We start from the raw sequence: 14011 nt of genomic DNA, 5'->3' as shown, positions 1-14011 counted from the left end.
CAAACCCAATCACATTTAGCCAATAAAGTATATGAGTTCCAGAGTTAGAAGTACTCTAGCCATCTTCAAGATACCAATATAAAAACCACAGTAACTTGTTTACAGTTGTTGAATTTAATCTAATGTACACAAGTCAGAGCTCCTAAAGGAGTTATTTGGATCTTTAGTGTTTGCTTAGCTGTAATAAGGTTTCCTGATAAAGAGCTATAAAAGTTATTCTCTACTATTGTCTTCTGTCTTGCCTTAAGTAGTTTGAGTTTGCCAAACTAATTTTGTTGAAGCAACTAAGGTATGTCAAAACAAAAAAAGCCCAAGCAAACTCCCCGCAAAACCCCACTTTGTCATGAATGCTGAAGAAGTGTGTGTGTGTATTTTAAATGATTTTGGAGCTTTCAGTTGTTTGTAAACTGCAAACTTGTCCTTTTGTCTTTTCCAGGGATGTTCACAAGCAGACAGTCATTGTTAGAGATGAGTCTTTGCAAACAATATTTTCAGGTAATAAAGAGGGTCATTTAGTTACCAACCTTTGAGCCCACCTGTACTATTTAGTGCCATTTATGAATCTGCTGGAATCTTATGAAACCTGAAAAGCCTAAACAAATGATTTTCCTTCATTACTGTGTAATGAAGGGAAGTCATTGGCAATGTTGAAATATTACAGAAATAACTGAGATGAGAGTATTAGTGGGTAACAGTCTTCTACAAGATTCTGTATTATATTCTGAATTGCTTTTGAATATGAAAATTCAGTGTTGTGAAGATCACAAAATATTTAGTGTAAATCTGCTATTACAACAATTTCTCTGAGTGTACTTTGCATGTTTATTACTTTAACAATTAACTGCAATTGATTATCTTCTGATTCATTATCTCAAAATCTTCAGTTCCAATCATTGCCAGTATCTAGCACAACACAAATTGTCAAAAAAAGCAGTATCTCGGAGCATAGTGGTTTCTATTTTAGCTTTCATTCATAAAGCACTAATTCAGACTACTTAGAGTAGTAGTTGTACTAGCAGTTTGCAAAGGTATTTGTTAAAGTTACATGCACAAACCTTGGGCCTGGAATATGCTGGGAAATGCAAGTATCCAGTGATCCTACTTATGCTTAGAGAGTATGCTTTTCTAAGTATGCTGGCGTTTGGAATTTTTACATAATGGGAAAAAGAAAGGTAAAGGCTTCTTGGGTTACAGAAGACCTGGAAGACTTACTGAATATTGCCCCTGGATGTGAAGAACATCTCTGATAATGCCCATGTTCTGCATAAATTGCAGCATCAAGATTGATAATGTATTTTGCAAAAGTGTGATTTTAATGCTATTGAGGCTGGTGCTTACCATCATGATCTTATGTCTCAACCTTGCTGTCAGTGCTTGAGAATAACATTGAACCTTTTTCTGTTGGTTGCTATGACTGATAATTAATGGTGGATAGTGTTTTTTACTGTTGTGAATATTATGCAAGACTCCAAAAGAAGTACTTTGGTCTCATTTGACTTGTAGGAAGTGATGCAACTGTCTCTCAGATCTTGCTGACTCAGCATGGTATACCTGTAATGAGCATGTCTGATGGAAAGGCATATTGTTTTAATCCTTCTCTTTCTACGTGGTAAGTTATGTATTACTTCCTGCTTTTAAAAGTTAGCCGAACAGATGTGTATTCTGTTTCACTCCATATTTTGAAGGTTTAGCCTGAGTAGGGTCACACACCAGGCTTAGTTTTGTGTTGGTTCACTACTGCATGTCTAGACTTTTTATATTTCTAAGATTTGGTATGGTTAAAGTAACATTAAAAAAACTTAAAAGCTACTCTACAGCTTTATCACTCTTTCCTACGTGGTACATACTCTTAGTTATCAACGTATACCTATATATACTTTTGCTGATATACATCAGTTAAATCTGTTGAGCAGTTGGCAATAATTTCATCTGTCCCCATCACTCCTTGAATTCTTTGTATTATATCTTATGACAAGCCAAGTTTGAAGAGAGCTCTGTCTTCAACATCAAAAAGTTTTATGAAAATAGTAAATCAAGTCGGGGAGGAGGAAAGAAATCATTATAGCTTAGAGAATCCCCATGAAGAGTCATTACTGGTGTCCTAAACACAAGGAAAGGCTATGTAAGAATCTGTACCTTACTGGGTATCAGATGGGCTATCTCCATGGATTCTCTTACTTCTGTCAAGGCATAAGGTCCCATTCAAAATTTTGCCATGGTTAAATGATTTACAGTGTCTTTCCAAAACAGATTATTTGTTGTCTTTCCAGGAATGGAAAAAAAACCCATACTTCAGTCTTAATGTAATAGGTGCACTTAATGTAATGAGCATGCTTTATGAAAGGGCTTATTGTTTCAACTTCTCCTTAGAATAATTGAAATTAGTCACTACTTGATGTGAACACTCTGGAAAAGAAAAAAAAAACACCTTATTTGTTCTTTAGATAAACTAAGAAATTATGTAGAAATTCTCCCCATCAATAAGGAGCAGAGGACAGGCTCTTGGCCATAACTCTGAATTTGCTATAATTTCTTTGCACCACAGCTTTAGAGATATATAAAAGAGCAATCCCCTTTAGTCATACAAATTTAAATGTGATAAAGCAGTAAAAGGTATTTTAAATATTTGTGCCATTTTACCTCTGAGCAGCCTGGAGATCTAAACTTAGCATTGGTTTGAGCCACTGATTCTCTTGGCATCTCAAACCAGTGCAAATGATACCCTCGATTAGGTGTGGGAATGCCAGCTGCAACTGTCAACTCCCTATTCCCTCCATAGGAAGAAATAGCTGTAATGTATGGGAAAGATTGTCAATGCCTGTGATCTGTGCTGACTTATCTGGTGGGTGTGGGGACCTGACATGAAGCAAAATCAAGTTGTTAAAGTCATTACCTGTGTTTACTCCAGTCTTTGTTCTGGGGTATGACTTCTTAATAGATGTAGAATGACAAATACAAAGTTCATTTCTCTCAAAACTAGTGCTAAATTGTATTACACAATTAATGTTGTAGGTAGGAGGGACATTTCCATGACAGCACAAGCAGCACTTGGACATGGAGTGGGAACAGTTGGGCACCTCAGTGATATTTTTTTGGTTATCTGTGAAAATACAAATTGGGCTTTGAGTCAGAATAGAGCTGGATCCTCTGATACCATTGCCTGCTCAACCTAACTTCTCAGCTCAAGTCCAAAGCAAAGAAAGGAAGGAAGGCAAGAAAGAAATAAAAACCAAAACCAAATGAAAACTAAAACAAAAAGCAGCAGCTGGGAGGCAGCCTTGTTAGGACAACTTGGCAAAATGAAGCCTTGGGTGATATGGTTTAGTGTGAGGTGTCCCTGCCCATGGCAGGGGGGTTAGAACTAGATGATCTTGAGATCCTTTCCAATCCTAACTATTCTATGATTCTATGATCTCCTCAAACTTGCATTTTGTTTGCTTCTTTTATTTTTTTTTTCAGGAATCTTGTTTCTGACAAACAGGACTCTCTGGCACAATGTGCAGACTTCAGGAATAGTTTACCATCTCAAGAAGCCATGCTGTGTTCTGGGCCTTTAGCTGTAATACAGGGACGAACGTCAAAGTACGCACTTACTTGCTTCATTTGATCAGCATGTTTCTCTCTCTTTTCCTATTATTTATTCATGTAGTTGAATTAGTGAGTTAATTTTTAAGATGCTAATGGCTGTGAAATTATCAGGAGCTCATACAGTGTTGGGGTTTTTTTCACAACTTTTGCACATTTATAGTCTGTATCTTAATGTTATTTTGAGATGGCTTGGGGTGCAGGAAAGCATCCTCTAAACCTCATCATTTTAAGGTTCCTCTTTATTGGATGGTAAAGTATTTGACGATGCAATATTCTGATTAGCCAAACTGGCTTTGTTTTACATTTTAATTTTTAGTTTACCAGCTTTCTGGAATAGGCCTACAGATTTTGAGTAGTTAGTTGTCAAGGGATCTCTTTAGTGAAGTCAGAAAGTTGTGTGATTAGTCATCTAATGCATATTTTTAACATCTGAAAATACCACTAGGGAATTGTGTGAGCCAGTGCAGTCTCCTGTAGGTAATGTAATAGCCTGTCCTCACCTGGATTTGAATTTGATTTCCCAGGCAGATTTCTGTGCTCTTTCTGTCCTTCACATCAGAGGTTATTTTTTCTAGTGAGAGAAACTGTGGAGAATTGTGTAATTTGATTGTTGTTCTCTTGGAGGGGGAGGGGAATTAACTGTGAGAAATATTTGAAATCCAAACAAAGAGCATTCTTTTTTTCAGAAAGAGAAAATATCAGACTGAAAAATTAGCTGTTTTTTTGTTTTCAAAAATTAAATAATGGGTTAATTTTTTTTTTCAAATTAGCCTTCTTATGGCAATACTTAGTCGCTGATAACCATGTGTTTTTAAAGAGAAGACAAATACAAGGAAGAGGAAAAGAACAGGAGGCAGAAAACCCTTTGTGGACCTTGATACTTGTAAATGGTCCACTTGGGGGTAAAGGCAGTTTGCTATGAAGTGCTGCCTTTGTCATTAAAAGCTTGAATCCTGGAAGCACGAGATGTGTGGAATAGCTTGGGCAAAAATATCTATTCCTTAAACTGAATTTAAGTATTTAAGTGAATTTAATAGTATCTGATTTTATGGTTGGCATGTTAATTTTTTTGTTTTGTAGTTCAGGAAGGCAAGCTGCAAGATTGTTCTCCATGCCTCATTTAGTGCAACAAGAAACAACACTTGCATACCTGGAGAACCAGATCGCAGCAGCACTTATCTTACAATCCAGTCACGAATATCGCCACTGGCTCCTTATCTATGCACGATACCTAGTTAATGAAGGTGAGATCTGCCATGCTGTATTACTTCTTTACAGCTTTGGTAGACTTAAGAAATGCTTTATTCATGTCATGTATATGTATGATTGCACTTAATGTTCTCTTTTCAGCCCTTGGCTTCTGGACTCAGTGTTTCCTTAAAACCAAAACAAGCTGCTGAAGTGCATTTACTTCCTGCAGTGCTCTATTACTCAGGAATCCTATTTTGACACAATGTTAACAGATCATGGTCTGGGGAAACAGTGCCATCTGTGGACTTCAGCAGTAGGAACTGCATTGTAAGAAAAGTCCAGGTGTCTGTCAGACATCATACCTATTATCTGGCAGCAACTATAGATGTTTCAAGGAACCAGCAGCACCTTGTAAAATATGTAACATTCCTCAGGCAACTGATGATCCCTGCCTGATGTGAAACAGAAGAGTTGCTTGATCTCTGACACTTTGTAGCAGAGTACATAAAACTGCAGAGAATTTGCTTGTGTTACTTGAATTTTATAGTGGTTTCTTACATTCTAAAATTTGAACAGCCTGTACTTGTGAGCTACACAGGTTAAATTCTGTGAGGAGAGAAACCTGCAAGGAAAGTACTTGTGTCTGTTTTATATTTGAATGCACTATATCTCTATGCTATTATATTAAATAAGGTTAACCAACTGACTTTATGCTTCATGGATTCTAAAGATCTCTGAGCCTCCACTTGCCAGCATTCAAAATTTTGTAGTTCCCATTGTATTAATACAGCCTTATTCCTCATCATGTGTAATCATTTTACATAGAGGGGAGCTAAGTGGTTCATGTTAGGCCACCTAATAGGTGTTGGTGGAATTAAAATTCAGGTCATTAATTCTTGCCTTTTGACCCCTTATTTAACAAAAGAGCTTGATAAACTGCATGTGATTCTCCAGTTGAAATTAAAATGTTCTTCTTGGGTCATACATATATTGAAGAGACAGTTACACTTTTTAAAGTCTTCACTAATTAGGAATCTCTATTGTGTGTGCAGGGTTCATCTTGCACTGCACCAATGTCACAGCCTTGCATGCGTGTGTACACTGGATGTCACTGCACATTCTGCTTTGCCACATGTGGCTATCCTAGGTCTGCTAAATTTGAAAATTGCATATCCTATTATTGACCCTCTATTTCAACATTTAGTGAATTCTAATCCCTGAAAATATTCAATCTGCTATACCCTGATTGCAAGTTACTGCTGAACTGATGACTTAGTTACTTGCAAGGGAATTCTCCCCTCTGATTTTTGGGTGAATAAAGCTGGCCTGGAAACTGTGTGGTTTTATTAAAGGTTTTCTCTTTACCTTTTTTTTTTTAACTCATGCATATTAATTTAGTGTATTTTATTTTAGGTGTAAGCTGGTTTGCTAAAGGTTGAGATTTCTCTTCTAGTTTCGTAATATTTTAATGTATCAGAAAGATTTTTTTATTTTCTTCACTATGGACTCCTTTTTTCCAAATTCATGTACTACCATGAAATACAACCTAACAACTTTCCTCCTTCACTGGTTTTCATCTTATGGTTTTCCAGCTCATGTGATATCTCTTTTGTATTAGTTCTCTGGCTGTTGACATTTTCTAATGTTCTTTGTTTTGCTCTTTTAAAAGCTGGTATCTTTATGTGGGAAGAGGGAGTGAGATTGAGACCTACTTCAGTTTTTCTCTGTATTGTAGATTATCTTTAGTAGTGGCTTTGGTTTTGAGAACCTAAAATAAAGCCCTTTGTAATTCTAAAATAAATCCTTTATGAATCATCCTATCTTTCCAAAGATTTGCTGTTAGAAGAACTACATTCTTTCAGAAATCAATATTTTTGGCTTTATTCTAGATACTGAAACTCTTTCCTGAATGTTATCAATTGCATTGTGGAGTGGTTGTATATAGAGAAATGCTTCTGAATGTGATTTTATTTCTGATAATACTCAGGGTTTGAATATCGTTTGCGAGAATTATGCAAGGATTTACTGGGTCCAGTCCATTACTCAGCTGGAAGTCAGTGGGAATCAACAGTTATGGTAAGTCCTGATAACAGTTAAACAAAACAATGAGAAAATTACAGGACATGGATAGACAATAGAACTGAAAATATTATATTATTAAATTTAGTGGTAAAATAGCAATCACATTATTTTTGCTGTCCTTGGAACCCTTTCCTTACTCTGCGCTCATCTTGTATGCAGGGCTCCTCTCACTGCACTTGTATTTATTTCGTGTGAAACCATAGAAAAATGTTTATTGACACAATTTCAGATCTGATGCTGTCTTGAGTTTCAGGCAGATGGAGCAGAGCTACATGTTCAGGTCTTTGTGTTCTTCACACAGCAACTTTGAAATAGTGACAGGCCAGTAAAATGTCTTCCCTTCTCAGTAGGGAAGTCTGCAACTTCAGAGGCTGCACCAGCTTCATGAGTGTATAAATGTAAAGACAGGTTTTATTTTAGGATTCATGTAAGCAGGGTAAGAACATAAAATACAGAGCTCTCTCCAGGCAGGAAAAAGGGCATGAATCTTAAACAGCTCTATGCAATATGTTCATGTTATCAAGTAATACATTCTGAGGATGCTTTTGTGGTTTTTGTGCAGGGTTTACGAAAGAGGGAACTATTGAAAGAGCTTCTTCCTGTAATTGGACAGAACCTCCGCTTCCAGAGGCTTTTCACAGAATATCAAGAGCAGCTAGACATCTTGAGAGACAAGTAGCATTTACCCAGATTTTCCCTGCGGCGCCTGGTCCGCGAGAAACTGCTGAACAGCATTAACCAGAGACAGAAGAGGAGCAAGAGCCCAGTCAGTAGGGACACTCCTGAAGAGGGCAGTGCCGTAAGGGTCCCAGGAGTGACCTGCTTTAGTTTTTAAAGAAGCTCACAAGTGGATTTGTGAAAATGAGTGGATGAGCTAGATCATTTCCCAAGTGAAACCATCGAAGCTGTGGCCTCTGTTTCTATGGAAAGTCGTGGATGTGTACTTCAGGGGGGTCCTTTTGGATCTGGTTCTCATTTTAATATCAAAACTAGCTGAGAACTGTGTGTGGGGTTTCTTGGATGTCCTGTGAAAAGCACAGTACTTCAGAGTACACTGAACAGCATATTTAACCCTGTTTAGGGTTTTTGTCTGAGGATTTATTGAGGCTCAACACTATATTAAATTAGATGAATGAGCCACGTAAAAAGAAATTTCATAAATATTAAGGTATTATGCAGCCAATAGACTCTTTCCTGTGAATATAATAATAATAATAAGAGGCTGTTCTAACACATGGACTATTTTTGTACTAGAATTTGCTAACTTGTAATATGGAATTTTATTTGGCCGATAATCAGGCTGTCTCTACAAAGTCATCTTGTAGGAAATTTAACTCTAATTACAAAAGCTATGTTTCAAAATAATTCTACCAAATTAACATGTCATCATCTGGTTTTTAATTTTTAAATGTTTGTAAAAGGCATTTTAGGGGGGAGGGAAAGGGATACAGTGGGATGACTTTTTGTAAGTACAGAAATAAATGAACATTGCATTGGTTTAAAAAACAAACAGAACAAATGTAAGTCTTGAATTATTACAAAGGGCACAAGTATCTCCAGAAATGTCAATGCAGGCTGAATCATGTTAATGTGTCTAGAAATAAATAATACTGTCTGGGTGATCTTTCCTCTGGGAGCGTGATCAGACAAGTACTTGTGATCTCCCTGGACAGCTACATTTTCTCTTGGAGCCACATCTCAGCTGGAAGAACAGGAGCTGTGTGGGAGTGCTCATTATCTCAGGCAACATAAAGCAAAATGGGCTTCCCTGACCACTGCTGAAGTGGTCAGCGCAGCAACAAGAAGTGAACTTTGTGCAGTTACAACCATATTCCTTGTGCGGCATTTTGTGACAACACAACAGTACTGGTGGCCTGCCAGCAGTTCATTTGTGGAGTGGTTTTGGAATTCCACTGAAACCAAATTAATTAACTTGTTTTCTTTCCCAAAGTACACATGGTGCTGGGAAAGAAGCAAGTGTGTATGTTGGTTCTTTCTAAGACCTAATTATTCAGGTATGCCTCAATTTATTGCCTTACTTTGAGATGGTTTTGAGTAAGAAAATGAGTAAGTGTATTTAAACCCTTGTGAAAGGGCAATTTCTCCCCTACACTTCTAGCAGAAACACGCTATCCTTCACCCTCAGCCAGGACAAGCACTAGCTGTGCTGCTGTGGTCTTTGGCTGAAGGGGACTGAGCTCAGAGAGGCAGTTCTGCAGTTATGGTTGTCTGGATCCTAATGGGAGAGATGTGTTCTTTAAGGCAACAAAACCCTCCAAATGTGGGGTTTTGTTGCCTTTGTATTCAACTGCCAGATCTATGGCCACCTGACTACTTTGTACAGCAATGTGATGTGCACATCAACTGAAGTGTCTTGAAGAGCAATAAAAACAACTGACTTAGCTATTCTTCAGTATGGCATCAGTGACTTTTCAACAAGCAGTGGGAGATGTAGCAAAAAATCTGATAGTACTGTGGCAACCAGTTGTGGTAGTGCTGTGATTCATATTCTATTGCCAACTAGCCTACAGTCACAGCAGTAGGCATTGTGTTCCTCACAGAGTGGAACGGAACCCACTGAAGTGATCAAAACAAGAGATACATACCACATTCTGGGGAAAGGGTGGGTCTGGTCCAAAGCTTGGTACTGTTGGCAGGAGCCTGGCTATTGGCTTCCATGGATTTTGACTCTCGATGTTTGACAGAATGTGCAGGCAGCTGCCAGCGGATGCTTTAATAAGGAAAGAATAAATGAACATGTATTGTTTTGGAGGTGTTTGATAACTGAAAGCTACAAGCAAGGTGCCTGTTTCCCCCTTGCAGAAGGCAAGATGCTTGGATTCTAGCTATCCTTTATTCAGCCTCGTGCTGGTCATGCCAGTCTTGGAATGAATGCTTTTTAATGGGATTTAAACGTGATTAGCTAAGGGAAAGAATTTTCTTTGTCATTAAGTCTTCCAAGAGGTGCTGGAATACTTCATGAAGGATTGTCTGGAAGGTTTTCTACCTGTTTTCTCTTGAGAGGCTCTGTCATCACTGCCTGACAGACCAGGAATATTATAATTTTAAGTTCCATGCAACAAAATGTATTTAAATTAGGTTGCACATTTTTTTTAAATTTGGTATTTTAGCATTTTCTGCTTACATTCAGCACCTGCTTTTTTTCAGATGAGGTCTATGAACACTGTTACATTATCAAAGGAAGCCTGAAGCAAAATCAACGAGGAGCACTTTCAGTATGGGAGTAGGGGCAGGTTTATTCTATGAATTAACGGTGTGGATGGGGAAGGTCACGGGGGGGGATCAGTCATTCTCACTACTCTCACCCGCCAACACTCCCTCAGGGCTTCCCCGGCGTCCCTACCTAGCACCGGTGAGGGGGAACCCAACCGGAGCTTCCTGTCCTGGGGCACCGGCTCGCCTTCAGGCCGCCGAACGGCCGCACACACATTTATGGGTGCTGCAACCTGCTGCCTGGGCGCCCCATTCCCTCAGCGCTCCCCGCACCCCCGGTCGTCCCGGCCCGGAACGTCACTCGCCGTCCGTGTTTCCGCGCGGGCACTTTCGCCGCCGCACCGGCACCGGAAGGGCGCAGCATCCGCACCCGTCCGGGCGCAGGGGGGTCTCTGTGGCGAGCGGGCAGTTGTGTCCGCAGGGTCCGTGGGCTGAGGCCCCGCGCTGAGCCGCCGCCATGGGGAAGCGGCAGCACCAGAAGGATAAGATGTGAGTGGGGATGGCCCCGGCAGGGCGGGGGGAAGTCTTGGGGCCTCCGGCGTGGTGCGGGTGTCCGTGACTGACCGTGCTGTCTCGGCAGGTACATCACGTGCGCGGAGTACACGCAGTTCTACGGGGGCAAGAAAGCAGGTAAAGGCGGGGAGGGGGCCGCCGTCCGAACGGGAGGTGTGGGGGGGCTGAGCAGAGCATAGCGTCCCGCGCTACGGCGGGACTGCCCCGGCCCGGCCTGGCCTTTGCGGCCCGGGCACCTGAATTTGTGGTGCTCGTCAGCGTGAAAACGGGCAGAAATCGGCGTTAACGCCCGGATGAGCTGTCCCGGCCTTCACCGAGTTCTGTGCTCGCTGGTAGAGCAGAGCTTGATTGTTAGCTATCAAACGCAAGCTGGGTGCTGCCGTCTGACAGAGCTCTGGTTTGATGTGTTTCTATTTGTGTAACTTTACTTGAGGAGTGTCCTTGCGCTCTGCAGGAGAAATCCGATTTTAGATGTGGGTTTGCAAGGTTCGTAGATTCACAGAGTGGTTTGGGTTAGAAGGGGCCTTAAAGTTCACCCAGTTCCAACCCCCTTCCACAGGCAGGGACACCTTCCACTAGACCAAGTTGCTCAAAGCTCTGTCCAAATATTATTAATAATGTAAATTTAGTGTATTTATCCTTGTCATCAGCTAGTTGCTACCATATGTGTAGCAAAATGTAAATTTCAAGTGTTTATTTTTTACTTTAGAATCATAGGATCAGAATGGTTTGGATTGGAAAGGACCTTAAGATCATCTAGTTCCAGCCGCCTGCCATGGGCAGGGACACTTCACACTAGACCATGTTGCCCAACGCTCTGTTCAGCCTGGCCTTGAACACTGCCAGGGATGGAGCATTTACTATGTATTTATTACTATTCTGTTGTTTTGGTTTTGTTTTTCTTTTCGTCAACAGACCTTCCACGAACTAATTTTAGGCGTTTGTCATTTGATCACTGCAGGTAAGACAGCAAATATACATTATCATTATTAAATGACACATTGTGACACTGAGCTATCACTGAAGACATGTCCTTCTGAGGTAGTTACTTTCACTGGCTTGTGCCTGCTATGATAGTAATACAGCAAGAAAAAATTTAGTAAGAGCTAAACCAGTGTCTACACTTTCTGTGATTAGTGTCTGCAGAGATTTGAGCTGATGGCTAAAGAATACACAAGTGATAAAATAATTCAGAACAATTATTAGGTACATTTCAGTCTTTCAAATTTGTGTAACTGTAGCTTGAGTCTCCCTTTAATTGCTCAGAATATGCTTTGTCAAGTCACTTATCTTTCTGAAGCAGTGATTTGGTAGATTGAAGCAATATATGTTAATCTTTTTGTGTTTAGAGTTTACTGCTTGAAGTGCTGGAGTGAAAGAGGAAAGTTAGTAGAGGTGGGTTGGAAATCCTCTTGTAAATTGAATAGTTCATCTACAAACTACTGCTGCTTGGCTAAAAGCTGGATGCCTTATGGAAGCATCCTTAACAGAGAGTGCTGCATATGAATGCCAGTTAGTCCCTGGTCCTTTTCAGTGCAAAGACAGCGAGTGTTTCTGTTTGAACCATCTATTTTTGCTGGTGGGGCACAACACATCAGCTGGGGAGTATTGCAGCATCCCATGGCTCTATGGCTGTGAGTGCTGGCTGCTACACATTACTAAACTGCACCAGTTCCCTTCATGGGTTTATTGTTAACATGATTTATGTAGAATCAGGTAGTGGGTATTGGCAGTCACTCAGTACTTTTATTGTGGTAGGCCTTGCTTTAATGTGGAAGTGAATCAGCAAAATGTAATTTGCTTCTGTCATCATTTCCAGCTGATTTTGCTAAAAAGAATGTGTACTTCTTTTTCCTAGTTTGTCTCTGCAGCCATTTGAATACCCAGTTTGCACACCAGATGGGACAGTCTTTGACATACTGTAAGTTACTGTCTGTACTTAGCTTTATTTTTATGTTGCTGAACTGGTTACAGCTGTGTGTTCATCATTTGGTCTTAGCAAGTTGACAAAAGTAACCATGCCTGTCAACAGAGTTTTCTGATTTTGCTTGTCAGTTATTATTTTATCCCTTCTCTTTCCAGGAGCATTGTTCCTTGGATAAAGAAATACGGAACCAATCCAATCACAGGAGAAGTAAGTAACAATGGATGTATTCACATGAGGTCTTTGCTTTCCTTGTGCTCTGTTTCCTGTTTAACATGTCACTTATGCTCTGTTTCCTATTTAACGTGTGAAAGAAACAAAATGCCTTAATGAAAGCAAAAGAAGTTGAACAGGAGTGCTATTTTGAATTGTGGTATCTGTGAGATGGAATTTGCAGAAATTAATGTAGAGATTTACTGGGGATCTCTTTTTAGCTGGGGAAAAAAAGGGCTTCTGGATTTGTGACCTGATAGCCTCTCCCTGTCATCCTGCTAATGGTCTTTGTAGTAGAAAATAATCAGTCTCAGATCACGTGTGTGGAAGAAGGAGGATTGTAAATAGTATACTATGTGCAGTTCATTTGTATAAATTCGCAGGGTATCTTTCCTGTTTTATGGCTGTGGCACAGTTAAAGTCTGTGTAGACGGAAATAGGAGCTTTCATGTTACCGCTGCTGATGCCCAGTCAGCCCAGCTGGTCATTGATGGAAAAGACTTTGTCCTGCTGCCTCATATAAGCACTATTCTAGTCTGTACAGGGCAGGGGGCTGACAAGCTCACTCCTCCATCCGGGAGTAAACTTCAGTGATGTTTTCTAAACAAAAGGATATTTGACTTCATGCAGATTAAGGAGATAAATGGATGATACAAAATCTTTTGAATTATGTTGACAATATGTTTCAGAAAGCCTCTGACCTGCCTCTGTTGTCATAGTTCACTGTGAGACTGGGATTTCATGATATGGTTAGCACCCTAGTGGTTTTTCTCCCTTTTTTTCTGCATAAATGGTAATTTTGAAGGGGTTATTTTCTGTAGTACTGTGAAACTGTAAAACACCAGATAAATATGAAGTATTGGAAGTATTTCCTTGTTGGAATTAATTTTTTTCCTGCTGTGTTAAAAGATTGAATGCATTGTTTGTGAGGGCACAGAGGGAAATCTTAAACAGAAATTATTGCTTGAGCTACTGAAACTTGCATTTTCCTTTAGCAGGTGCAGTTGCTTTCCCGAGCAGTAGGTGGCAGCCATTGCACAGGGTTGTGGGTTTGTTTGCAGACAGCTTTGTGGAATGAGATTACCTCTGAAACATCTTGTGTTTGATTAAAGATTTTCCCAGCAGACAGATTCGAGGAGAAGCTAAATACAGATGCAGCGTTCCAAACTCTAAACATGAACAGGCTGTCTGAGACTCAATCTCTTCAGTTATAGCAAACTGCAGGTGTGTTTGTGTGATAGAGAGATGATTGAAGGTCTTTCTTCA

The 14011-nt window shown here is 39.9% G+C and overlaps 2 protein-coding genes and 1 long non-coding RNA gene across 3 annotated transcripts in view; 2 read left to right on the top strand and 1 right to left on the bottom strand.

The window, feature by feature from the left end:
- HIRA (histone cell cycle regulator) overlaps positions 1-9269 on the top strand; it is a 37567-nt gene extending 28298 nt beyond the window's left edge. Inside the window, exons 20-25 of the mRNA XM_034068278.1 lie at positions 437-495; positions 1504-1609; positions 3460-3582; positions 4669-4832; positions 6767-6855; positions 7424-9269. Of these exons, the coding sequence (XP_033924169.1) occupies positions 437-495; positions 1504-1609; positions 3460-3582; positions 4669-4832; positions 6767-6855; positions 7424-7540 (658 nt within the window). The 3' untranslated portion in view covers positions 7541-9269. The remainder of the gene's footprint in view (positions 1-436; positions 496-1503; positions 1610-3459; positions 3583-4668; positions 4833-6766; positions 6856-7423) is intronic.
- LOC117436847 (uncharacterized) overlaps positions 1-10329 on the bottom strand; it is a 29705-nt gene extending 19376 nt beyond the window's left edge. The window contains exons 1-2 of the long non-coding RNA XR_004550171.1: positions 10226-10329; positions 9468-9592 (exon numbers count right to left, since the gene is read on the bottom strand). This is a non-coding gene — a long non-coding RNA (uncharacterized lncRNA). The remainder of the gene's footprint in view (positions 1-9467; positions 9593-10225) is intronic.
- Positions 10330-10442: 113 nt separating this feature from the next.
- The window catches only part of PPIL2 (peptidylprolyl isomerase like 2), a 71681-nt gene continuing 68112 nt past the window's right edge, over positions 10443-14011 (top strand). The window contains exons 1-5 of the mRNA XM_005147749.3: positions 10443-10584; positions 10676-10725; positions 11524-11569; positions 12467-12529; positions 12691-12742. Coding sequence (XP_005147806.1) covers positions 10553-10584; positions 10676-10725; positions 11524-11569; positions 12467-12529; positions 12691-12742 — 243 coding nt within the window. The 5' untranslated portion in view covers positions 10443-10552. The remainder of the gene's footprint in view (positions 10585-10675; positions 10726-11523; positions 11570-12466; positions 12530-12690; positions 12743-14011) is intronic.

Source organism: Melopsittacus undulatus, chromosome 12 (assembly GCF_012275295.1).
Source record: "Melopsittacus undulatus isolate bMelUnd1 chromosome 12, bMelUnd1.mat.Z, whole genome shotgun sequence".
Classification (NCBI taxonomy): Eukaryota; Metazoa; Chordata; class Aves; order Psittaciformes; family Psittaculidae; genus Melopsittacus; species Melopsittacus undulatus.
Note: the sequence above shows the minus strand (reverse complement) of the source record. Positions and strands in the feature narration are given on the sequence as shown.